This window comes from Drosophila guanche, unplaced genomic scaffold (assembly GCF_900245975.1).
Source record: "Drosophila guanche unplaced genomic scaffold, DGUA_6, whole genome shotgun sequence".
In the NCBI taxonomy this organism is placed as follows: domain Eukaryota; kingdom Metazoa; phylum Arthropoda; class Insecta; order Diptera; family Drosophilidae; genus Drosophila; species Drosophila guanche.
The window spans coordinates 224,260-251,457 of NW_022995760.1; the positions used below are offsets into that span (position 1 = coordinate 224,260).

Sequence of the window (27,198 nt, forward strand, 5' to 3'; positions counted from 1 at the left end):
CTGTGCCATACAGCCACGTACATATGTGATTTGATTCGATTCAATACGATGACGGGTTTAAGCGAATCATTTCCCCCAGCGTAAATTCCACTCTAAAGCGATTCTGTTCCCCCTCGCCGCGAATGAAACTTAATCTGAGTCATGCACTTGGTTTCATTTTTGGGGAATTTTTCAACCGATTTGTAGGCATTGAATGTCGCCTGGGCATGGACTTGGTTGTTCCCAGTGAAGCAGGAAGTCTACCGACATAGAAGGCATCAGTTTTTGGGCATGGAAATTGGCTTTAGTTTCGGTGTGGAGTGTGCCACTTCATTTGAAGTACGAAGATTCCCACAGAGATGTAATTTTCAATGTTTTATTCTTTTCAATCGAAAAACAAAGGAACTTCCTGTGATGGATTTTCCATTTACTGTTGCTGCCTGCCGCACATTCTGGCTACCAATTCCAATTTCAATTGATTGATTATGAAAACACACAAACACACGGCGAGGGGCTGGCACATGAGGCTGGCCAGCCACATAATCATCAATGATGATGATGAATAAAACTGTTACGATATTTTTATATATTTATTTATTTAATGAAACGCTGCAACGGCAATCAATGGGATGGCCAAAGAAAATGATGAACGCCGCGATTATTATTACGAGCCCATTGTGTGTGTGCGTGTGTGTGTGTGTGTGTGTGTGTGTGTTTTGCTCTCGAACTTTGGTCTCGGTCTATGGTTTTATAAATCTGTCTGTCGTCTGGAGGCGGAAATGGACAATTGAACACTGAACTGAAATGATAATTAAAACACTGTAAAAGTAAATGCGATTGAAGAGCCAAAGCCAGAGCGTCCGGTTGGGAGCTTTACACAGAAAATTGTGAACTCGAAACATGCCAAGCAATTATGCAACAAAGACGCAAAGATGGCGGGAGGGATCTGATCGTTTTATGATCAAGCTACACTAAAGTGTTGGAGAAAAGCAAACCCTCAAGCAATCATCTATTTTTTGTCAATGAATTTGATTTGATTTAGGAGAGATTCTTTTTAATTGAATACTTTCCGTGCATCAGTTGAGTTTTACTCAACATTTCTTGGTGTCTCTAATGCCTAAACTTCGTCAGATCTGGCGAATATCTATTGCTACATCTGCCAGATACTCTATCTGCATCTGCATCTGCATCTATAAGGTGAAACTGCAATTTGTTGTTGAAACGCCAGTTGCCAGTTGCCAGTTGTTGTCGGATGTTGTTGAACTTGTTACAGTTTCAAATTAACATTTTTATTGAGCCCCCCCCCCCCCAAGCGTCCCGCTTGAAAGCCAAAGCCAAACCGGATCGCATTTTTCTTACTTTCTTGTGGGGGCTCCGCTATAAGTGTTTTGCATCTGTATCTGTGTATCTATGGGAGTGGGACGCGTGCTGCAAAAATGTTGACCGGTGGCCATGTGCTGGCGCTGCCCCTGGCGCTGGCGCTGGAAGGGGCAGATCTTTGGAGCGAGAAACCGAATACCGAAACCGGCTTGACACGTTGCCAAAGTCAGTTGGCTGGTTAACATGTGTGTGTGTGTGTGTGTGTGTGTGTGTGTGTGTGTGTGTTTTTATTTTTTCTATCAAATGCCGTTGTATAGCGTTTTGCTGGCGACTTTTACAGCGCGTGAATCGCGCGTTTATTAAACTTGAACTTGTCTCAGCGATGCGTGGAGCCCCGCAGCAGCTACCTGCCCCTTCAAGGCGTTGCCACAGACCAATGGGGAAGAGTAGGTTTTATGTGTGTGGTGCAACCACCGATCGGAGCTATTGGACTGCCACTGACCCAATCCCAAGCCCAAGCCATGGCTGGGGCCCTGCTCAGGTGTCCATTCGACGGGGATTTTCTTCGCATGGGAAAACTTTCAAGTGCACTCAGAACAAGAAGAGGAGGATGGGGCAGGGTGCAGGTATGAGGGTGTGGACATGCTCTATGGCTTTTTCCTTAGGTGCTGGCTGCACGCTGCTCCATCCGCCGTCTGGTCTGTGTCTTTTGGTCACAACAAAAGTTTAAATGATTCGTTAGAGGAGATGAAAAGTTGGGGCCATGCAAGTGGATACATTCCATGATTGGGGAGGAAGTTCTCGGCACCAAATGATGCCCCATTGTTGAAGGGGAAAAGTTTGTTCTGCAGCAGGATCCCAGGATCAGTTATTCCGCCTGCCAAGATGCAGCACCGTGAGGGGCCAGAGAGAGAGAGAGAGAGAGAGAGAGAGATTCTCTTAGCCAAAGAAGCCAATCACAAGAGTTGCCCCAGAACTTTCCTAATGAATGGAAATCAAAGCCACACACACACACACAGCTTGTGTGTGCCTTGTGTGTGCAACTCCGAAATGAAGTCAAATATTCACATGACTGATGCGGAGCCACCGCCTCCGGTGGGGATGAGAAAACTTTTTGGCAAAAGGTACAATTTATGCAATTTATGGCTCCCAACCTGCCACACTGCATGCCAAGCCATGCCCCACATTTTGATGCCTCCAAAAGAGGAACGAACTCGGATTTGGATGGCCATTTGGCATACGCGAGAGCGAAAGTTGTGTGACAATTTTGTGCTTTGGTTTTTGGTCAACGCTTTCGCATTCGAGAGACCAAATGAAGATCTGTTGCAGATCTCTGCAGATCTCCACAGAAACCGGAATCGAAGCGATTCCGTTGATCGTTGATCGTTGATCGATGATCGATGCCAGAGACTTTCGCAGAGAGCGATGACCGCAGCGCTTGGCTGGCTTGTGTGTAGCATGCCCCATGGCTGGCTAATAAACGAACGAGACAAACAATCTGTGACAGATTATGGTTATGTGGATGCACAGCAAAATTCACACACAGAGAAACTCCTTTCGTTCTGTGCAGGCGACACCCTGGGGGATTTTCGTATTTATTGCAAATCTGTTCGGACACACACACACACACACACACACACATGTGGATTTTCTCGGTGCTGCAAAGGGAAACTCATGAATTTTCAATTCTTTCATCTGTTTGTTCATTACGCAGAGTGTTTGCTGCCTGCCTGCCTGCCGCCTGCCTGCTGCGTGGGTGGCAGCCAATGGAATTGTAACTGGAAATGGCAGCTTGTGGCAACCAGCAACCGAACCAAAATAAAGAAATTCCAAATATGCAATTAACTTTGGGACCTACTCGTAGCACTACCATCTTGGATTTATGGTTTCAGTTAATCAATTTCACATCAGCATTTCGTTTGCGAGCAAGAGCTCAAAAGAGTAAATATTTAAATATTTCAATTTCAATTTCAATTTCAATTTCAATTTACTGATGGACACTCTCTGGAGTGTGTTCCTTTTGCAGGCAGTTAATTGCTCGATTGATTGGAGCTACATTCAAGTCTGTATTGGGTAGGTAGTCTTGCTGCTGGGCCAGAAATGAAAGAATTTGCCATGCAAATCGTTGTCTTAAGTGCACACCCGTAACCACTGCCACTTACCGTTCCAGTTGCACAGACACTCTGCAACCTTTTGAGGCACCTTTCGATGTCAGGCGGATGGGGGGCGTATCCCATCAAATAATTTTAGTTGTTTGCCATCGCCATGCACACGCCCTTGTCGGATGCATTCGGCTGCACTCTAATTACATTTGCAGTGTGGCCAGGCGCACTTATCATCATCGTCAAGCAGCAGCAGCAGCAGCAGCAGCAGCAGCAGATCCAGAGCCAGAGTCAGAGCCAGACCCTCGGCTGTGCGCTCAAGCGTAAGACTTCTTGTTTTCTAATTTGGCCCAAACCTTTTTGACCAAAACGCAGACAGACAGAGACGAACAAGCTGAAAAAAAGATAAAGAAAAAGCCAAGCAACGAACGCAGAGAGAGAAAGAACTGAAGAGGTAATTGAACCAAGATGTAACCTTGAGTGGGCCACCAAGTCTCTCTTCTCTTCTCTTTTTATTTATTTCTTGTTCTGGAGGAGTCTCTCCCTCTCCCTCTCCCTCTCTTTTGATGGCACTTTTGTGAGAGGCAAATGAATATCGACCAGAGGTGAATGATGTTGCAAAGAGTCTTGAGTCCTGGGCCCCATCCTGCAGTCAGCCTTGCTGAAAAATTCGCGCATCATTTGTCAAGAATTCGATTTAAGTTTTGTTTGCAATTGCAGCAAATCCTCTTGGTGCAAGTTTTCCCATCTGCAGGTTGTAAGTTTTGCAGCTTCAAGTTCTCCTTCATGTCTGGGCCATTGAATTGGAATGATGATTAACGGGGAGCTCGGCAAGTGTTTCCTTTCGGCAGCAAAGTTCTGCTTAAAATGATGTTTTTCCTGGGCTAACAGCTTGAACTAATNAAATTTTTTTTTTTTAGGGGGGGAAAAGGGGGGGGGGGGGGGGGGGGAGAGCCGAACCAACCTCAAGAATAAGTCCTGAATGACGACACCTCTGGGCCATGAAAACTTTCATATTTCGTGTGGCTACTGAAGGCTTAAGCTGTCACACAGTCTCCCATTTTTTGACAGAAAAGGACAGAAAAGACTCTTCCCCTGCGGATAATCTATGTTGCTGCAGGGCATCTGGCATTCGTTGTGGCCTGTGTGTTTGGGTACCTTTTTCGGACCTTTTTGCAATTGACCGCATAATAAATTTGTGGAGCATTTGCAGGAGAATGCAACGAAGGAACTGGCAGCATTGGAAGTGAAAGCCATTGCAGTTTAGTTCTTCCTCTCGTTGTCGTCAACTTTTAATTTGTTTTAAAAACTTTTTGATTGTTTCTCTGCTGCTGTTGCAAGTTCAGCTCCAGCTTCTGTTGTTGCTTGTTGCTTCTGCTGTGGTTGGTGGCATGCAAATGCTTTGCCTAGCTGCAAGCCAACCGGAGTGTCCTGTGCTGCTGCTGCTGCTGCTGCTGCTGCTCTCGGCATTCATTTGCCAGTTGCTTGATTAAATTGTCTCCCGCCTTGGCCTGCATCCTGGCGCTTCCTGGCTTCCTCTACTGGCTACTGGCGTCCCCTGGCTTCGTCTTATTTCAAGTTTTTAATTTCATTTTATTGACACTGGCCCGGCAAAGGAATAACAGCTTAAAGCTTTGTTTTGTCATTTGCCATTTGCCATTTGCCATTTGCCATTTGCCAGGCTGTCGCCGCCGTTGCGCCGTTGCGCCTGTGTGTCCCCGCGTCACTCTGCCACTGCAACTGCTGCTTCTGCTGTCGACAACTTTCTGACCCTCACAAAGGCAACAATTTGGCAGCCGGGAGCCACAGCACAAGTGCCGATCAGGGCAGGGAGCAGCAGCAGCAGCTGTCATTACAATTTCCGCACACATTTCAAAGACAAGGCGGTGCGGCGCCTTTGTCGATGGAGGATGTTGCTCCTGTGTTACGTTGCGTTACCTGTGGCAGCAACAGCAACAGCAGCAGCAGCAGCAGAAGAGCAACAACTCAAGGCAGTTGTGACAGCTGAGAGTTTCTCCCACTGCCACTCCCACTCCCCTCAATCTCACTGGCTGGCTCTGGCACACAATATTAACTTTTGGTTGATGTGCGTCCATGAGTATTTTGCATTTGAATGCAACCGGCGGCACGTGCAACAGCAACAGCAACAGCAACAGCAACAGCAACAGCATGTGAAAACGTGCTGGAAATTCGACTTCCTTTAGGGCCTACAGTTGGGACTGTGAAATGCTTAATTGAAATTAGAGATGAGATTATTGGGCATGGGCTTGGACTCTGCCACATTTCGTAGTGCGAAAGCCAGTGACAGTTTTACTGATTCGAATAGGAACATTCATTTCCTCTTGGAGATCTTTATGCCTGCATTTTGCTGGATTATTGCACTTCCGCATTGCTCTCTGCATGTTGCATGTTGCCTGTTGGCTGTTGGCTGTTGGCAACAAGTTCACATGTGCACATGCATGCCGCATGCCACTGATCAACGGTCAGACAGCACGCGCCGGCCGCCTCCACCGCCTCCAACGCCTCCAGCGCCCGCTGCTGTTTGTTGCTGCGAGTGAGTGAGTCAGCAACATGCTGGAACTGGCTGCATTAAGCATGCAGCATTCTAATTTATTTATGTTAATGCAATAAAAGCACTCAATTTGCTGCACATCACATTCAAATGCTTTGCCCAGCGTCGGCACCCTCCGACGTTCCACTTGCAACAGACTTTATTGGTTGCAGCCAACCTTATCGCGGCGACACCAGCCGTGGCAGCGGCAGCGGCAGCGGCAGCGGCGGGAGGGCAGCGACTAACCTTGTTACTGTTATTTAATTTCACTTTTGGCATACACTTCGCTCGCTTGCGGTAACAACGGGTGTATCGATTGAGAGGGCAAGTTGGGGACAGTTGGACTTTTGATCAAAGCCTGGCGAGTATTGAAATATGTTAACGTGTAGCGAGTAACGTATAGCATGTGCTTCGAAGTTTGTCCTTAACGATCAACGAGTAACGAGTAACGAGTAAATTGAACTACAAATCCTCTTTATCCACGAGTAGCGAGTCATATCTGCGTTGGCTCTTCAATAAAAAGTAACGAATAAACGAGTAACGAGTAGCGAGTAGCGAGTATTCCTTGAAGTAGAATACCGTTCGCTGCCATTGCTCCAAAGTGTATTCCCCGCTTCGATGCAGCCAACACCCAACGAACAGCCTACCTTTTTTTGTTGCTGTTTGTTTTCCCATTTGTTGCCATATTTCTGTTGCTTGTTGTCTGTGCCACACAGACCCACACGCACACACACATGGCGTTTTTTGTATGTTGTTGCCGCATGATTTATGGCGTTTTGTGTCTGTTTTTTTTGTTGTTTTTTTACCATTTTTTGCACCAGTTGTTGCACTGTGTGGGGAAATGTGGCAAGCTCTGTAGAGAGCGATCAAAGGGAGTTCCTGTGGTACATAATTCTTAGACCTAGGTTTTTCCTTTGTGTGTGCCCCACTGTGCGGCCCAGGAGTTGCTCCTGTGACTACTGCCGACTGTTGACTGCTGTTCATAGACTGCTGCTGCTGCTCCTGTGCCTCTTGTGGACCCTTGGACTCTGGGAGTTCATAAACGCCCCGGCCCGTCCCTCTGTGGCAACATCATTTGCATTTGTCATACATTGTATATTTATATGAGCGGAGGTCGCTGCCACCGAATGCAGTTGGCAACATGATTTGCTGCCCCAGAAAGTGCCAGAGAGTATCTTTTATTATTTTCCAAAAGAAAAACCGAATATAAACAGGAAGGAGGAGAGAGTTCTATGGGTGTTGTCCATACTTTCATTTAATAATAAAGTCATTCCCCCATTTGCATTTTGTGGCGTAAGGCTCGTTGCCTTTGTCTTCTTATTTATTCACATTCACATTCACATTCATTTATTCACATTTGGCCATGTCCTTGTCCTTGTCCTTGTCCCATGGCCTCCATGGGTGTGCCTTCCAGTCTTGTATCCTCCTGGAGGAGAACATTTTAAATGCCATTTTAATTATATTTGGTTTTTTGGTGCAGCAACATTTTTGGGTTGTCTTATTTTTGCTTTGTCCTGTGTGCGTCTGTCTGTTGTTCTCGTCTCGAGTGCAAGTTTTTCAATTAAAATTAAATAAAACGACATAAATCATGGCCCTCTCTGGCTGTCCCGCTTTAAGCCAAAAGAGCAGCAGCAGCAGCAGCAGCAGCGACCCGCAAGCAACTTCATTTTTGGACCCAAAACATGGACCACGTCTGCTGCTGCTGACTGACATTCTTTTGGCTTTTCTGTGTGCGTTTTTTGTTTTTTTGGGAGTGTTGCACTTGTCCCACCAATCATTAATCAAAGCAGAACACGCAGTTCCGCTTCAGACAGAAGGCAGGCAGGAAGGCTTAGCCCTGCCCCTCCTCCAAAGGAATCACTTCTCATGGAAGTGAAGCCACAGCTTTTCAGCTTACACTCAGATATTGCACAGAAAAATTACAGAGATCTTTGGAATGGATATGCTCGTGTTGGATTAATCCTTAGATAGCAGCAATAACAGTTAGTTAATGGCCGATTACTCGACATTTCCCAAAATTATCATCCAAATAGCCGACAAGTGCCCTGAAGCACACCACTCCCACCTGACTCTCTCTCTCTCTGTGTGTTCCATTATCGATGGAGCTTGACTTTCTGTACGACGTGTACGAGTCGTGTCGCATGTCGTATGCCCACTGTGTGCACTTTTATACACGGCAATTGCAATTGTTTTTAATAATTCACTTTCACTTTTTGTCACAAAGAGTGGAAAAACCTTGAACCACATTTCCACGTGTGTGGAGCACTCCTCCCACACATGGATAGTGTGCATCTGTGTATCTGTGCATCTGTGGCACGTGTGTCTGTGAGTAACTCTGGGCACCAACGGAATATCGAATGTGTCCTTCAGCTTTAAAATATGTGTAAACTCTCGTGTAGCGCGTCTTGCAGCAGCACACCTCGGTCTCAGGTGTATTCCCCATGCTCGTTTGCATATGCGATTGTCTCTCGCCCCCAAAATGTATCTGCGCATCTGTGTCTGCTCTTTCAATTTGTATCTTTTTGTGGGGCAACACTCGAGACACGAACAGCCGTTTGTTGCCACTGCCAACGCCACAAGAGGCAAATAAAATTAATGAGCTTAGAGGTAAACCAAGAACCCCAGGCCAAAAGCCGAGACAATGTTTTCGCAACTTCACCCAAGACACACACAACGCAGCCGTCTGCTGCCTCCACGCTTTAAGTCCTTTTAAATAAAGTCTACATTGGATATCCCCCGTCACACAGTCACATTCTCAAGAACCGCTTTTCCCTTTGTATTATTTTCTTGCAGCCACAGCAGCCGCCACGTCAGAAGCAGCATCCAAAGAAGCAGCAAGAGCAGTCCTCAGCCGCCCGTGTCGTTGTCGTCCCTTCTGGTCACCAGCATCTGGCATCAGCACCATTTGCCAACGAGGTGGAGCTGGAGCGCATTCGTCAGGTGAGCTTATGGTCCAAGCGCCAAAACCAATCCAATCCTCACAGCAGAAAACAGCAATATAGGGCAGGGTCCACGATGGCAGCGATGTTGCTGACGGGCAGACTTAGCAAAAAAAGAAAAAAAAAAAAAAACAAAAACAAAAAGGAATTCGCCTTGTGCTTGGCAGGCGACAAAATGGTCCAAAGCCACTTTTTGTGTGCTGGAATATTTTATGTAATTCTTGGAACAGTGTCACACACAATCTTATCTGCGTTCTTATCCAGCCATCACAGATGTCAGAGATATCAGATACCAGAGATGCCATCTGGAGTAGATGGAAACAGACCCAAGGTCAGCCAACTTGCTGTCTGTGCTTTCTGTATCCGTAACTTATTTTATCTGTGGGAATTATCTCACAAGCACAGAATGCTTCCCTGCTGATTGCTTGGAATGTTCCCTCACTACGAGCCATGGCTCAGAGTCTGCTGCAGTTCCATTGGTTTTTCTTTTTGGGACCCAATTCTGGGCTGTTCCCTTTTGTGGGTGGATTGCTTTTCCAGCGATAAACACAAAGAAAATGGCTACAGTAAATCTATATAATATTTAAGCCTATTTATTATATTTTAACTTGCTCAATGTTCCGTTCACTGTGCCCGCAAAACCCCGCCATAGAATCAAGCAGAACTCCCCGTTTGCCCAGCCGCCCCTTTTCCTGTCCGTTGCTTTCCGGTCGCCTGCTCTCAAGTGGCAGCCCATGAAATGGCCAACGGGCACACACATCGTCCACTCTCTCCCGAACTTGCCGCTGCCAAAACAACAAGCATCCATCCTACACACACACAATGCACAATGAACAATCCTGCAACAATCCGGACATCAACAGCAATAGCCAACATCAAGGTGGGTTGGGGGCACGAGGGGCACATACAGCTCCAACATGCTGCTGCTGCTGCTGTTGCTGCTCGCATTAAACGTTTCGTTTTCATACCGCTGACGGCAGCCTTTCGAATGGGACTGCCTGGCCGGCTCTCTGTCTGTCTGTGTTGTGCAGGCAGGTCCTGCTCCTGCTCCTGCTACTGCTCCTGCTACTGCCTGCCGCCTGTTGTTTTGTTTTGTTCTTTTTTTGGGTCAGAGTTTTTCGGTGTTTCGTTCTCTTTGATTTCTTTATCTTTTATCTGTTGGCGTTGGCCTTTTTTATGGTGTGGGGGAAGGGTAGAGCTGTAGCCGCTGACCCTGCCCCACGTGGCCCGAGGCCCATTCGCATTATCGGCTGCACATTATCTCCCTGGGTCTCTCTCTCTCTCCATTGTTCTGCGCCCCGAGGAGCACACACACTTACACTCGACACTCGACACTCGACTCATGCATCATCTAATTTATGGCCTAGACAGCGGCCAAGCAGGAGGGAGCATGGGGAGCATGGGGCAAGCTGCTTTCATTTCATTAATTATGCAGCGAAAAATCAACAGGGGCAGGTGCCAGTGGCAGTGGCCGCCGCTGCAGAGATGAGTGCGTGACACGCACAGATTGTGGGTTTGGGGATAATCCTTCAGGTGCAGGAGTTACTTCGATGCCTAAGCAGTGAATCAACTCGCTCTTCGCAGACTTCTGCACACGTGGAATGTGGCTGCACGACGAACCGAGTCGAGTATTGGCCGCGTTAGCATGGTCAAAGATCAAAGACAATTTTGAGCTCTTGCCATCGAAATGCATCGAAATATTACTGCTGATTCCCAAAGAGTTCTTCTCAAAATATATTCCAGCAATTGAATCAAAAGATGGATTCATCACGCTCTGGCGTTAGAAGTAACTTTGAGGGGAATTTATATTTATGTATATTTTTTAAACGATTTTTGTTATGACTTTATTATGCAGTTTTCCATTCATTTTTTTGCGTGCTCTCACGCGTTCATCTCTGATTCGGTGGCTCGCCAAAAATTCCTTTCAATTTCCCTGCCCACCTCCCTTCATACCTCCTTCCACTCGGCCGCTCGCTTGCTTGCATTTTTTTCTTTGTTGTTTCTTGTTTCTGTGGCTGTGTTTCTGCCACAAAATCTGTTTATGCGCCTCCAGCAAACAGCTCCAGCTCCAGCTCCAGTCGTTGCTTTGCGTTGCCTCGCCTCCTGCTGGTCTCCTGCCTCCAATGGCATGGCATGGCAGTCCATGGACTGCATTTGACTTTTATATGCGAACTAATTCATGAAAAATGCATCATGCCTGCTGCTCGCTCGCTCGACTGCTTCTTGCTGCTGGCTGGGGCTGGGGCTGGGGCTGGCAGTCTTTGGATTGGGTAGCAGGGAGCTGGAAGCCTGAAGCCTGAAGCCTAAATGAAGAAAAACCGGCCACCATAAATCGTTGTCGTTTGTTGTCGTCATCGGAGTTGGAGTTGGAGTTGGAGTTGGCCAGCTTGCTGCGAATGTGAATGCAATTTGTGAATGGCAAAACGCCGAATGGCAGCCCAGCTGCGAGACGACTCCATCTCCCTACTCGCATCTCCGGAGTGCACTCCGACTCCCTCTCTCTCTTTCGCTCTCTCAGCTGCACATCCATTGGGGTTCTTGGCCCCCTCTTTTTGTTCGTGTGGCAAATAATTAAATTAAGATTTTTATAGCTTAATTGGATGTTTGTCGTCAAGTGACGAACGACTTCCATGGCCCGTTACATTTTGCATGGTTTTGTGGCTGCCACAAAATACATACAACACAAGCGGCATGTGGCAGTCAGCCAGTCAGCCAGCAGCCAGTCAGCAAGTGAAAGGCAAAACTCCAGCCAGCACTCCAACATGGGGGTGGGTGGTCTCCGCGCTCTGCTTTGATCTCCAAAAGCCAACGGAGTGGACTTTGGTACACTGGACATTGGCACTGGCAGCGAGTGGCGGACACACTGAGGTCTCAGAGGCCACAAGTGCCCGCAAAAAGGTTCTAAGAAATGTCAAATGTTGCTGCAGCTCCACTCGATTTTTGCTCTCGATTCGGATTGTTCGTTGCTCGATGCATTCAACTCTGGCATTCGGCACGGGGCAGATTGCCTCATCTATGGTTTGCCTCATAAAAACACGTTGTCATGCACATGACATGCATTTAGTTGAGGCATTCTTGGACATCTTGGGGCTGCATCTGGTAGTAGTACCAGAAGGTAGCTTGCTTTCAAAGATATATTCCATTAGCCGTGCAGCATTCTTTACGCTCATCCCAGCCTCACTTCTGAGTGCCTGCCCCACACCCACCGTCTCTGTTTGTCTGCACAGAATCTAAGCTCACGACACGACACGATGGCTGCTGCAATCCTTGAACTTTTCTGTTCTGTTTCGCTTTTCAGATATGCATGGCGGCAGGAAAAAGTCGCGTCGTGGGTCAGGCAGAATGCTGAAATGGTGGGGCATGGTGGCAGCAGTTTGTTTGTAGACGAAGGCGCAGCAAATGGGTGGCAAGGGGATGCTGCTGCCTTGCGGATATGGGATAGAATGGAATGGGTTGTTTTGGTTGCTTTTGCATTCGGCTTTCATTAACATGCAGTTGACTTTGGGTCCGGGCATCGCCACGTTGCCATCAAAAGCATAAATTCCATATGCAAATTGCACGGGTAAGGAAGGATGGAAAGCGGCAGTCGGCAGGCGGCAGTCGGCAGGTCGGTTCTCGCTGCTTTACTGCTGGTGTGGCTGTGCCACACTTTTTGTGCCACCCCATGCCCCATGCCTGTCATGCGGGGCACAAAGGCAGCAGCGTAAAAGCGGAGGCCGCACCGCAACCGAGAATGAAAGAAAATGGAAAACCCCGAAAACAGCCTTCGCCCACAAAAACTTTTCCAAGATGAAAACCCAAAAATGAACCGAAACTGGACTTTGGCGGAGGATCTCGCTTCTGCAGGACCTTCAAAAGAACTGAACTTCACGCCCAGATGTGGCACACAGAGAGTTGGTTGCGAGTGGCAGGACCAGGCCCCCATGCAAAACATTGCAGAATTCTGTGGCACAGCTCTTAGTCCTCGCTGTGTCCTGTCATGCCCCAGCCAAAAATGCATTTTATTTATGCAATCAGGAGGCTGCCTTCGCCTTCGCCACCCTTTAGCTTAATTTGAGTGCTGCCAATCTGCTGGTGCACCGTCACGTAATGTGCCTTAACGTCATGCTTTTACGTGGCGTAATCGTAAACGAAAATCGAAGCAATCGGTTGACGCCTATCACATGTCGCTATCACTGCCACTGCCATTGCCACTGCCACTGCCACTGGCGCTGCTGCTGCCACCGTTCGCTGCATTCCCGATTTGCCAGACAAATATTTTACAATTTGTTCACGTAATTGTCTCACGTCAATAGCGAACATTACTCCCAATCTCCACCCTTCCTTTGCCCTCTGCTTGAGCTTAGCACCTGCGGCAGAAGAACGGAATCTATTGACTTATTGGCGCCACATTAAGCGGCAGCAGCAGCCAGATGGGGAGAAGGTGATGCATCCAGTGCCCCACCACCACCAGTCCATGCCGCAGTCTCTGAACTGCTCCTGATCATTTCTCCCGCATGTCACACACAGCGTCTTGACAATTTTCGGCAAATGTTAGCTGAAGCGTTGCCTGCTGCACGTTGCACGTTGCATGTTGAACCGATGGATGCCACTGGAACCTGCAGTGGAACGAACTGTCGCTGGATGCAGCAGAAGCAGCAGCAGCAGCAGCAGCAGCAGCATCCTTGGCGCATTGCAATCAAAGTCAGAGCCCAAATGACTGACAGCGAGACGAGAACTTACAGATACGCCATCTGTCCGCCCGTCTTGCTGTCCGTCCGTCCGTCCGTCCGTCCGTCAATCTGTCTGTCTATCCATCTATCTCTCTGAGTGTGTGTGTCTCTCCTTCTGTATGCGTCAGTCAAATGCCGTTGACAACTCGCAAAAGAGACCTCGGTACTGCGATTCTGAGACTGCTCCTCCTCCCCTATCCGCCACTTATGTGTGGAGGGAGAAAAGGAGCTACTGTCGCTCAGGGGACAACTCAGACTGAGGACTCGGCGACTGTCAGACAGGCACCATGCCACCAGCCTAGCATTTGACTGCTTCCTTATGTTGTTAGCTGGAACGTGACAAGAAAATCAAATACGCAAGAGTCCACAAAGACTCCTCTCTGTCGCCGACTCGCTCTCTCCCTGCCTCTCCCTGCCTTACTGCTCCCCAGATAAGAGGGCAGACTCTCGCAAGTCTTTGGGCTTCTGCTGCTGTGCTGCATGTTGCATGTTCCCAGCACTGATTTCAGTGGCATGCAACAGCCAAAGCTTAACATTTCGTGTCGCATTTATAGACAACGTGCGGCCCAAAGTTTTTTCTTCTCTTCGTTTTTTTTTCCTTCACTTTTGCAGCACATGAAATACCCTTTTGTGGTAAAGAGAGTCCAACTCGATGGAAAGGGTTCTTCGAAAGATTAAAATCATTCAATTAAATAGAAAAGGAAGAACTCCAGAACAAATTCAGACCGAGGGGCACTGCTGCACGACGCTTAGCAAGCGTGAAAATACAGAAAGACACGGGAAAGGGACACATGTTGGCGACATAATTACAGATCAGAGTGCAAATCTTGTGCCGATTTATGGCAATAAAGTTAATAAAGTTAACTTTGAATTGTAATGTCGAACTAGATGTATTGTAGGCAGAATCGACCAAGCAGAGCTGCAGCAGTACCTGCTGAAAAGCTCTAAAAATATTTTAAAGAGTTGCCGAAAGGAATGCAGATATTTTGTAGGGTATTCCCAACATCGACGTTCCAACTTTTGACTTACTTTGGTGGGGCTTTTGGTGGGGGGTTTTGTCTCGGGTTAAACGTTGATTTGCTTCTCGTTGAAATTGTTTCCCAATTGCGTTTGCCACTGCCACATGTGTGTGTCTGTGTGGAGGAGTAGATGCTGCTCCCCCTTGCAAATTGCCATAATGGGTTACAAGAAGCAGCAGCAGCAGCAGCGGTCGGAGAAGAAGATGCGCCACACAGCCAGCTACAGATACAACGAGATGCAGATACTGCCACGAGGAGTAGGAGTGAGGGGAGGTAGCTAGATATGGGAGGTGGGTTGTGCTGTGGGTCAAGGAATTGTCGTGCGCCTTTGCCTCTGCATCTCGCTCCCTCTCTGGCTCTGTGGCAATTGTTGGCATTATTCGGTTACGTAAGCAGCTGACGTAATTTATCAGCAGTCACGTAATGTCAACTATCTTGCAGATACATCCAACAGCACCACAGCTCCACAGCTCTACAGCTCTACAGCATCCAATTGTACGACGTGGAACGCCGCTCACTTATGGAGGGGCATCCACAGTGTCGTGTCTGTGTGGTGGCTGTGTGGATGGCACTTATCGCAGAAGCAGCATTTGCACCCACACGTAACGTTAGCAAACGTAAGATATGGAAGCAAAAGCGGTTCAAGAATGAAAGATAATACCAAAATACATCGCTAGAGCCAAGAAGCCATAGAAATAAGCAAAAGGATTTCAAAGGGTGGAATCAACGAAAATGTTTTGTTTTTTTGTTACTTCAAATTATAGTAAAGATTAATCTTTAAATCCTCGAATTATATGCCGTCCTGACATTGCCCTCGTACAGTTCATGAATGGATTTCTGTTGCAGCAATGGAAGGCACCCACCCACCAACGCCGGCCATTGCCTTCCTGAGGATGCGGGCAACGTGAATGTCCTTGAGTCTGGAGTTCTGGCGCAGTTCTTTTGGGCCGTTTGCCGTTTCCTTCATTTTGCATTATTAACATTTCGGTGGATGGACAAGAGCCTTCCGTTTGTGGGCGTAGTAGCGCGGGCAGGAGGTGTGGCCAGTGCCCCATTTGTATTGCGGCATGTTGCGGCACACAGAAGTGCTGCGCCAAGCAGGGTGTTGGGTTCCCTTTTTTCAATTTGCATATTGGCTGGCCATCGCCCGTCCTGTTTCATGTCTTTTGACAATTTGCCGCATTGTTTGGCTGTTTGCCTGTTTGCCTGTTTGCCTGTTAATTGTTATAAATTTTAAATCACGGACAACAATTGCAGATTGTTTTTGTTGCTGTTGTTGCTGTCGCCGGGGGTTTGCTGAATTTATGAGATACATTTGCTGTATGTGCGAGTATATGTCTGTAGCTGTAGCTGTAGTTGTGGTTGTGGTTGTGTAGTTGTGTGCCCCGCCACAGCCAGAGCGCACCACTTAAAGCCATAAATAGCCCCAACGCGAAAAATATAATCCGAATAATCAGAGTGCTTTTTGCATTACGACTCGCAGAGGGGATTTGAGGGTTGTGTTAATGGGTAAACCAGCACTTTAACCCCCCTTTAAGCCACTGCTCCCCGCCCTCTCTCGTCCACCCAGACTTCCCATACATTTCAGTGCAAAAACTGTGCATTTGTGTGTGCGATTATTCGCAAGTTTTTGGCATTTGCCTCGTAATTGAATTTAAATGTTCCTTGCCCACCCGAACTATAGCCCTCCAGACCAGAACTTGGCCAGGAACATTTGGCAAATGGACCAACGTGGGGCAGCGCGATCAGCACCGCATAAGGAACAGTTATTAATTGCATTCCTTGACATCATGGCTGATCCAAGTTGGTTCGGGGTAGAAATTTCTGTTGCCAAGACTCTGCCGTTTCTGGTACGCTTCCTTGGGTAGAGTAAACCCATTGACTTATGGCACATATCTGTGAGAGTGAGAGTGAGAGCAGAGCTCATACGAAATGGTCTGAGAATGGTCTATTACTAAATTAATTTGCCAGTTATTCAAACTAATGCATTGCAGAACCTCTGAGCGGTGGAAATGTCGCTCAAAAATCGTCTTTAAGCTTTAGTCTGCCCTTTGGAATATTGCAAATATATCCATAATTTTCCGTTTAATATCTGTAATTCAATTTTGTTTGGAAATGTATCTGTGAGCGAGATACGGGCACGTGATGGGGCACCAAAATTTCATTTGCCAGCCGAAACGGAAAACGTGAAAAAAATCCAGCGGAAAATCAACTTAGGCGACATATTGAGAAATCATTTTGCTATCAATCGTTGAGAAGAAGGAGGCTGCCAGGCATGCCACGTGATGATGTTGCAGCAGCAGGAGCAGCAGGAGCAGCAGGAGCAGCAACAATGTACAGGGGGCACGGGGTGCACGGGGGGGAGGGATATACAGCCGCACACGTACGCAAATAAAAGGATGTGAGGCGAATTAAAATCGCACACGCAGCGGCAGCGGCAGCGGCAGCTTCAGAGATACAGATACACAGATACAGAGACAGATGGAGGGATATGTATGCTGGCACATATTTTGTTGGTGTTGGCTGGGGGGCAAGATACTCTCTCGCACACAGGAAAGATACTTAAGTTCATTTGCGCCACTTTGCGTCTTCTCGTGCATTTTAAATGCGTTCGTTCGACTTTTATTTTGGGTTGCTCTTCGTCTTCACATTTGTATCTGTAGCTGTAGCTGTAGCTGTGCGATGTGTGAGCAATCGAACGGATCTTTGTGCCACTTTGTACGCTCTAGTGTGGCACTCATTTAGATTCTTTCTACTTTACTCTACTCCCATTCCATTTCATTTAATTTCAACCCAGGTCTGTCAGTGCTCCACTCTCTGAGGATGGATTCCCGATTCCCCCAATGTCTGTCTAGGCCAGTGAATGAATTTTAGTTTAAGGCGCAGATATTTCTCCGTGTATCTGATTTGCATTGAACGATGATTTCCAATGATGATGCTGCTCTCAGCTTGTGTGTGACTCATCTTGGCCAGATGGTATCTGCCACCTGTAGTGTGCTGTCCATGTGCACCCTTCAAACAATAGACAACTCCGTTTTGTCTATAAATAGAATGCTAATGAAGCTCTCTCTCTCTCTCTCTCTCTCCACCTCTGCTTCTCTCTTTATGCCACGAGCATAAATCAATCAGTAAGCCACACGAAAAAAAAGGCAATCCGCACAGAAAACGAGTTATGATTGTAAACGGAATGTGACAGCATTTATAGATATTACGTAGGCCCGCAAACCTTGGAGTCTATCTATCAGCTCAGAATTTCCAGCTCACTCAGCTAACTCATGAATGTAGACATTACTTTGAGCCACTTTAAAAATACTTACAGGAATATTTAAGGTACATATTTCCGCTTTGAATGTGTCACAAACATTGCGGCATAGGTTCTGGATAAGTTACAAAGTTAAATGCTGTTTTAAAGGTATTTCCCAGTTGAAGACCACGAAATTAGAGTGCCATTCTTCGCTTAAGATAAGTGGTTTCAGCTAGAAGTATTTCAGATACATATCTCTATCAGAATTGGTAGCTCCTTGTAGCTCGTGTCTGCTCCGTTTCTCTAATTAATATTCATCTACTTTGAATGATGTTTCGCTGCTAGCTCGAATGTAGCTGCTTTTTGGCTGATCTGCGTTCTTTAATCAGTTTATAACTGTTATCCACCGCACGTGGCACATTCATCCGCTCAATGTGCCATCCGTTAGCCGCTCTCCAGCCGCAATCCCATAGATCATTGAACTGAAGCCCAGAAAGAGACAGAGCGAAAGAGTAAGAAAGAGATCAATGCACGCTGCGAATCCAAAGCCAATTCCAAAATCCCAAATCAATCTTTGAGCTGTGTTTTCCGTTTAATTGCTATTTTGGGTAGGGGGAGACTCTACCTCTACCTCTGCCTCAGCCTCAGCCTCTGTCGCTGGAGTCATTGTAAAAGTCATTGAGGCTCATTGACCCATTTTGGTAGCCACCGAATCCACTGAATAGCAGCAGCAGCAGCAGCAGCAACACCACCAAAGGCATCATTAAAATTTGTGTACCGCTTGCCACTCGATCGCCTCGCTGTGGTTTTGGGGTCTGGGGTCTGGGGTCTGGGTGCGACACACATTCCCGCCCCGGCATTCACAGATCGAACCTGTTTTGCCTAGCAAATTAACATCCAAATGGCGGCAGGCAGCAGGCAGCAGGCAAACGAACAACCAGAACAAACGACGATTAGTTGGCCCTGTCTTTGGATCCACTCAGCTCTGGCTCGTACTGTGATGGCTCTACCTTTGGTTCTGGTTCTTGTGGCTCTAAGAAGCAAATAATCGCATAACCATGACGCGTATCTTAATGGCAAATTGACCCAAATCGCTTTTTCGGTGACTTCAGTTGAAGAATTTTGTTTGAACAAATCCCCAAGCAGAGAAACTACACACGTGAAATGGAAGTCGAAAGCGAAGTCCATGTCAAAGTCAAAGTCAAAGTCTCTAACTCGGATGATAAATGATCCATTCGTGTCTGCCTGGCAACAAGTGGACTCCAAGTGGAGTTTTGAGTGGCATTTCAGCGGCAGCAGAATCTTTTCAAAGAGATCTTTGGGAGGGTTAATCAAGCTCTTGGCTCATGATAAACTATTTCCTTCCCACACACCTCAGTCTGCTCTCCGCCGCCACAGGTGCTCCTGCTCTGCCACCCTGCATCACCCTTTGCTGTCGAAAGCTTCTTTGCCAGTTGCAACGTCTGCCCGTGCGAGAGTGTATCTTTGTATCTCAGCTTGTGTGTGTGTGCAAAAGTTTTGCGGCGCATGCAAATGAAATGGAAAACACTTGAGGAAAAACTCTCGACGCACACACAACTTTTTGATTCAACTAAAACAAACTAAAGCGATCTGAATGCAAGATTGAGCGAGGGCAGGGAGGTACGTGGGTGTTTACACAAGGATTGAGCAGAAGGATTGCACTGGAAAGCAGGAAATGAGCTGGACATGCAATTTGCTTTAAAGCAAAAGGCGAGATGGATCCAATCGCAACCCGCTGTCATCAGTGTCTCCATCGCTGTGGATAATGGGTAATGGGAATTCCATCTGTGGGCAGTGTCCAGCGACAATTGCGACAGACAATAATAGAAATGATGGAGAATAAAGGATGGATGGAAAGGGAAGAAAAGGAAAGGCTGGGCTCTAATGAAGGATTCTTGAATGATGGAAAATTAAGCATAGAGGGATGCACTGTCCCCATGTTGATGGCCATGTCATAAATACTCGAATGCCCCAACGCCAGAGACACAATGGTCGCTGCTGCTGGATGAGTAATGCGCACGCACAGCGATACCTACGCAGATACAAGATACAGCCACTAGGCGCAGCAGATAGACAAACAGATTGTCGCCTGAAGTGTGGCTGCAGAGTCCTTTTGGGGCACGAGCACGGAGACGGGCACAGGCAGTCCACCCGCTTGTAATCGTCGAGGCAGAGGTGGCATAAACCAGGCAGAATGACACACAATCCAGAGGGGGGCGGGGGGTGGCAGAGATATGGAAGAGACAACTTGACCAACGGCCACAGGGAATGAGTGGAATGAGTGGAATGAGTGGAATGAGGGGAAAAAGGAAACAGGAGCGGGGGAAATGCAAATGAAATGCTGGCCTTGGGGCACAGTGGCAATAATGGAAGCGAGAGGAGCGCAAACTTCTCTGCTTGTCTTTTGCATCTTTAGAGTGCTAAAATAAAAGAGGAAAAATAAAATATCTGAGGCAGATATCGAATGAATCCATGCAAACATTCCAGGATTAATTGGCTGCAGGACCCACCCGTCCCATCAGAGCTTCTTCCTGGCTGTTTGGGGTCACAGTTTTTGCTGCCACAAAGCCCAATGTGCGCCCACCTGCCACGTACCTACAGCGCTCCAGTGCTTCTGTGGCATTTTTAGATTGTTTTCCATTAGGCAAAAGGACACCCACTGCTGATGCTACTCCTCCTTCCTCTGCTCCGCTGCTCTGCAGCATCCTTCTGCCTTGTTGTCCTGCCTGAAGGAGCAGCAGAAATATTACACGCACTTTTCCATAGTTGACATTTTCGGGCCGGTTGGGGCGTTGGCATGGAAAACCAACAAACGGAAACGGAAATAGCCGACGCCATATTTAAAAATGAGTGACGACGACCATCAGGGGACGGGGTCCTGTGCGACAGATAATTTGCACGAAAAGTCCTTAACTTAATGGGGCAAAATCCCCATTTGATTTCTCGTTACAGTGAAGCCCCACAGCAAAGTGCAAGAGAGAATATATTTAGAGAAGGAACACAAAAAAGCCAACCAGAAGCCATGGCCCACTCCAAGGTGATACTGAAGATCCTGTTCTCGCTGTGCGTGTGGTCCTTTGTTATCATTGGCCTGTTCAAGATGCACGGCACGAATCTGGTGCCGCAGGAGTACCAGCAGGTGCCGCTCAGTGGCCGGATATTGCTGCAGAAGGACATGCGGTATGCGGAGACGACATCCACCACAACGGATCACTTTGATCCCAGCGAGATACTGGTGGACAATCGCACAGGTAAGCCATCAAGCAACCATTCAAGAGCAACCTCTTGGTAGAGCCTCCCATTCTAATGCGTCTCCTTGTGCAGCCATGGACGATGATCAGCTGGTGAGGGATGTGGAGTCGCGGATACCCTCGCTGCCGATCGCCTACTGGAGCAAGAACAAGAACTTTCTGCAGCAAAAGTCGTCGACGTGCGCCAAGTACCCGTCGATCTTTGAGCTGGAGTTCAACAACATCTACTGGCAGACGCTGCGCACCACGAACGGGACGTTCCAGCTGTTTGGGGCATACTACGACATTCGTCGCACCTCGCTGCTGGGGCCCACGGTGCGGATACTGGGCATGATCGATCGCATTGAGCCCAAGGTGAAGACCTACTGCCAGTTCTGGTTCGACGGCCAGAAGGAGCCGTTCATCGTGAAGACGTTCGAGTACAAGTACATTTGGTACAACAAGTGGGGCAACTACAAGCAGGGCATCTACCAGCCGTATCTGATTGCCTGCCAGATTCCCAAGCCCTTCCACGGCGTCGTGCCCAGCTCCGTGTCGATGGTGGAGAAGGAGTGCGACACGGCCACGAACAATCTGCGTGTGATCTACAACCGTCCGCCCGATGACCAGAAGAAGGGCTTTGCGGTGTGCGTCAAGGGTCTGGACTTCCTCTACGACGATCTGAGTGTGCGCCTCATCGAATGGATCGAGATGCTGAACATACTGGGCGCCGACAAGATCTACTTTTACAATCTGCAGGTCCACCCGAACATCACCAAGGTCCTCAGCCACTACGAGCAGGAGGGCAAGGTGCAGGTGATTCCACTCACACTGCCCGGCGGTCAGCCGAATGTGCCCGGCTTCCAGCATCTGTACCTCACGAAGAAGACGAACCACAAGCGGCAGAACGAGGTGATACCCTACAACGATTGCCTGTACAAGAACCTCTACCTGTATGACTACATTGCCCTGCTGGACATCGACGAGGTGATCATGCCCAAGGGCAACGCCGTCCTCTGGTCAGAGCTGATGGCGAAGGTGCGCCCGGAGTCGCGCAAGTTCAAGCCGGACGGCTTCCACAGCTACAATTTCCGCAACGTGTACTTCCTGGACGATCAGCAGCACGAGCATGGCTGGCACAAGGACATCCCCAAGTATATGCACATGCTGCAGCACGTCCACCGCGCCAAGAACTACACAAAGCCCAATCAGTACGTCAAGTGCTTCCACGATCCGGAGCGCGTGCTCACCCTCCACAATCATTTCCCGCTTAGCTGCCTCGGCGGCGTCTGCAAGTCCTATCCCGTGGATACGCAGGACGCCCAGCTTCAGCACTATCGCGCCGATTGTGTCAAGACGCTGAAGAAGAGCTGCGAGGAGTATCGCGAGAATTCGGTGGAGGACAAGACCATCTGGAAGTACAAGGACGAGCTGATTCGACGCACCATTAAGGCCCTCGATACGCTGGGATTCTTCCGCCGCAGCGGCCTGGGCTCTGGCTCGGGCAGCAGCAGCGGCCTTGGGGCCACCACACACTCGACGGAGCGGTGATTCGGACTCCTCGGCGGCGGTGGCTATGGCGGTGGCTGGTCCTGGCCCTGGATGCCGCAGGCAACGCAGTACGTCGAGGCCGCCGGTGGCGACAGTAGTCTGGGTAACGAGGAGTTCTTTGTCTAAACTGTGAAAGGACAAAGGGAAGACACTCGTACTCGTGTCGATCGCATCTATTCGGATATCGGATATACAAAATTCGATGGTTAGATGTTGATTTTGCGTTCCTGAACCCCCGTCCTCTGGCTTCTGTGTGTTGTTTTTTTTTTTCGAGCTCGATTTTATCTGTATTTCTGTATTATAGAAAGGGTCCTCTCCCACACACAAACACACATCACACCCCATCTACAGAGCCCCCTCCTTTGTCCCTCAGACACAGATCTAAGTTTAGTTATAGTTATAGATACAATATGCTCGTAATGAAGCGAGAGAGAACGGAGCGAAACACTTTTGAAATTGTGCCTTCAACACCCTGAAACCCAACAGTCCTGGATCCGTGGATCACGGGACTCGCTTCCCCCAACTCTGGAGATTTTACACAAAAGACACGTCACAAAGGACCCCCCTGTCCTGCCACACTTTACTCACATTTTTTAAGGCTATTTCACGAGTTCCACAGAAAACAGAAGCAGCAGAAAATGCAGATGGAAAACTTAAGAGAAGAGAAATGGAAGAAATTGAGGAAAAGAAAAGGAAAGGAAAAAAAACCTAAACTAAGTTCAAGACTGATGATGTTTATTGATAATTAAATGAAGAATTTCATGAACATTTGTTTTCACATTCGGATAGAATCGATATAATTGTTGTTGTATAGGCAATTAAAGGGCCACACACCTTATAGGAAAAAGAAAAAGCGAAGGCAAGGAAGGTCCTACCCCTTCTCCTTCTGCGCGCAAACAAAATAAAACAAAGTCGTATATATCACTAAATGCTAAGCAATACAAGAACAAAATACAAAACAAACAACAAACAACAAACAAAAATCCAAGAGCAAACGTTTGAGTTGTAAAACTGTAAATAGGAAAATTGTTAGAGGGAAAAAAAACATTGGGCCTAAAAACCTATATTTAAATTAAGCATAACGCCGTCTAAGCAACGGATCAAACAACTAGCTGGGATAATGGATGAAAGGATAAAGGTGTCCATCCCATGTGTATCCCATTCTATCCTATTCCCATCCATCCATCCATTGATTGCATTGTATTCGATGTGTTTTTTTTTAACCTGTACAGATTCCTTGTGTATTTTTATATTATTTGACTATACTTTTACTCAATGTACTTTATGCATATAAATTACTATATGCACATATTTGATTATTATTATTTTTTGGATAGCAGCTTAGTCAAATTGTTGGAGGTGTATAAATTCTGTTGCGCATGTTGCATCCACTATGAAAAGTAATCTACTCCACACACACACACACACACACACAATACTATACTATACATATTAAATATAATATAATACATACTGGAATGTACTCTAATGTTAGTTGTATAGCCATGTAAGAACGATCCCATAAGATCATACCACAAGTGTGAAGGAAAACGCCCCAACATTTCTTTACTCATTTTTTTTTTGCGTAGCTAATAACACAATTGATATGAGAACGAAAAGTGATTGAAGAATAAAATTTCCAAAAAAAAAAGAACAAAAAGAAAAGCAACCCAAAGGTTGTTTCTGTGTTTTTTTTTTTTGCCTTTACTTGGGTGGGGGATTATCCCTTTTGCCTTATTCCTCTTCCAGTTGAGTGGCTGCACCTTGACTGCGTCCTGGTCTGAGCACAGACTGAAGCTCCAAGGCAAAATCCAAGGCAAACGGCGAAGCAGAGGCGACTGGAGAGCGTGCCAAAGACGTGAGACACAAAACTTCGTGGAATGCAAACAACAAAGCATTTATTCTCGGGCATAAATGAATCCACTTACGCACAACTTGGCAGAGAGGGGTGGATGATGGGATGATGGGATGCTGGGATGCTGGGATGCTGTCATACTCGTACCTTAAGCCACTGCACACAGACTTCTTTGGGGGTGCCCAAGGAGCCAACTAACAAAAGTTGCCCAAGGAGCAGGAAATGGAAGGACCGAGGCGAGGACTGAGACTGGGACGGACCAAAGCAAGAGTCGAGAGGCGAAGAAATTTGTATAAACGCAACTTAAGTGAGCATTAAACACGCTCCACTGGAGGACCAGCAGCAGGAACGCCAACACCGTGCGAAAAGGATACCAAATACTCGAGTGTCCATACATCCATGCAACAAGCAAAGGGAAGAAGTAACTAAAATATGGCATTAAATATACATACACACACTTGTGTACATGCATCCAAGTATCTTTCCTTATAAGTATCTGTTTTACGCAGCTTTTCTCGGTTTTTTGTCAGTGCAGCAGCAGCAGCAGCAGCAGCAGCTGGAGGTGGAGCAGCATAACGTGAAGGTCCTTTTCTCTGTTGCGTCGAGTCTAAGTTGGTTAATAAACATTACCAACGCCACAAAAACCATTTACGTGAACTATTAAAATTCCGCAGCATTTAGGGTTGCCTACTCCCTCATGCCGCCAGAGCCATCCTTGGCCTTGTTTCACGATTATGTTTATTTATATGGCACACACACACAAGCGCGGCAGGATGGGCCATGGGTCCTGAATGCTGTTATGGAGTCTGTTTATGGACTGCAGGACTCCGCACCCCTTTTCGACTGGTGTAAGCCGACACCACATGGCCGCCACGGTAATGGAGCAGGCTCCTGCTTCTACTCCTGCTTCTACTCCTACTACTGCTGATGCTGATGCTGATGATGTTTATGATGGCCCTGCCAGGATGATTATGGGGAGGCCATAAGGTTACACTTATTGTTAAGTTGGTTAACACTTTTGCATTCCGTCGAAGAGGCATTACACATTAGAGTGAAATATACGAGAAGCAGAACCTCCAGCGCCATCCACAGGGAGGACTATCTATATACGATTCCCCTGCTCTCGCATTCTCGTATTTACATGCAAATTTGACAAACTAATTAAAGTTTTGCCCCCCATCCCATGCCTGTCCGTTCCCCCTCTCTCTCTGTGCAATTTGAAATGGAATGGCCAATGTGAACAGAAATTATAATGCATGCGCATAAATCCGGGGATAAAGAGCTGTCGCGGCTTAAATATTAAAATCTGCAATTATATAGCCAGCCAAACCCCCACAGGTGGGGATTCTCCCAGGCACGAACAGGCCTGCAATGGGGATGTCGCTGGGAATGAGAGTGTGAGAGACAGTGAGCTCTGTGCTCAGTGTCCGGCGGCGTTAACAACTCAAAAAAGCCACATAAAATGCATGCTCTGTGGTCAGTCAGTTTGGTTGATTTGTTGGTTAACACACACACACACACACACACACACATTTCCCCACATTTTTCACATTTCCCGCTTTTCCATGTGTACCCCAAATGTGCCACAGGGCGGATGCTGACACACTGCCGAAAAAGCCAAAAAAAACAACCTGTGCATGCGGTTTTTACATTATCCAATTGAAGATCTTCGAATTGGGCAAGTTTGTGCGTTCTTTACTCTGGGAATCGCATGTAAATTTAATGATTTTGTATAAGGAAGAAAGGATCTTTCAACTCTTTTCGCCGTCTGCGTATTTTACTTAATGCTCCCCAGAATTTCTCACTTCTGCCCGAGAGTATGCCGTGATTTTTGCTTACCAAATTGTGCTTAAAGTATCTGCTGGTTCAGCCAAAAAGTATCTTCTGGGGTTGAAGCACTCGTTTCTGGGCGTGTCGTTTCCATATTTAGTACTTTGTCTTAACAGAGTTTTCGTTGCCGATCGACAGTCGGATACCCAGGACCCTGGGCATGTTGGGGTCTGGCCTGGCCTGCTACCTCCCAAGATTGCCATTGAATGCTTTGCTGGTTGATTTTTCTCAGTGAATGGAAAGTACATAAATGTATTCCGCATCATCATTCATCCTCAGCTCTGCTGTAGCCTGTTTGTTCTGCGAGTATTTGCAGGTGGCTGGTCCTGTGACCCAACAGATATTTGTTTAGTTCTTTCTGTGTTGGCTCTGGAATCGGGTCATGCTTCCATCTGTCTACATGGAGCTGCGACTACAGCTGGAGTGGCTCTGCATCTGAATCTGGGCTCTGGGCTCTGGACTCTCGGCTCAATTTGAATTTGAATGCAGATGGCGTTTGATTTTTGGCTCGTCTAATTATGCCCTTGCCAGTGCCAGTGCCAGTGTGTGTGTGTGTGTGTGTGTGTGTGTGTGTGTGGGTGTGCACATATCCATATGTACACGTGTTTGTGTGCGTCAGAGATTGGCAAACCAAACAGGAAATGCTAATCACATGTAAGTGTGCACTGCACTGCGAGGGTAGGCAAAAGCAACACGCCCACACCCAAAGGCATTTGTGGCAGGTGGGGTGGGGCACAGCTGTGTGCGAGTGTGTGCGACATTGCCTCACCTAATCATGGCATTTACTGGCCCACCCAATAACGGCTACAGTTGCCCGAATGCCGGCTCATGCAATATTATTACTC

The 27,198-nt window shown here is 47.4% G+C and overlaps 1 protein-coding gene and 1 long non-coding RNA gene across 2 annotated transcripts in view; both read left to right on the plus strand.

The window, feature by feature from the left end:
• LOC117590725 overlaps positions 1–23,512 on the plus strand; it is a 72,174-nt gene extending 48,662 nt beyond the window's left edge. The window contains exons 4-6 of the mRNA XM_034283634.1: positions 8,746–8,892; positions 20,840–21,138; positions 21,212–23,512. Coding sequence (XP_034139525.1) covers positions 20,910–21,138; positions 21,212–22,668 — 1,686 coding nt within the window. The 5' untranslated portion in view covers positions 8,746–8,892; positions 20,840–20,909 and the 3' untranslated portion in view covers positions 22,669–23,512. The remainder of the gene's footprint in view (positions 1–8,745; positions 8,893–20,839; positions 21,139–21,211) is intronic.
• On the plus strand, positions 2,928–23,512 carry LOC117590739. The gene is made up of 4 exons (XR_004574327.1): positions 2,928–2,941; positions 8,591–8,595; positions 14,523–14,530; positions 23,022–23,512. It is a non-coding gene; the product is annotated as an uncharacterized LOC117590739 (long non-coding RNA).
• Positions 23,513–27,198: the final 3,686 nt, after the last annotated feature.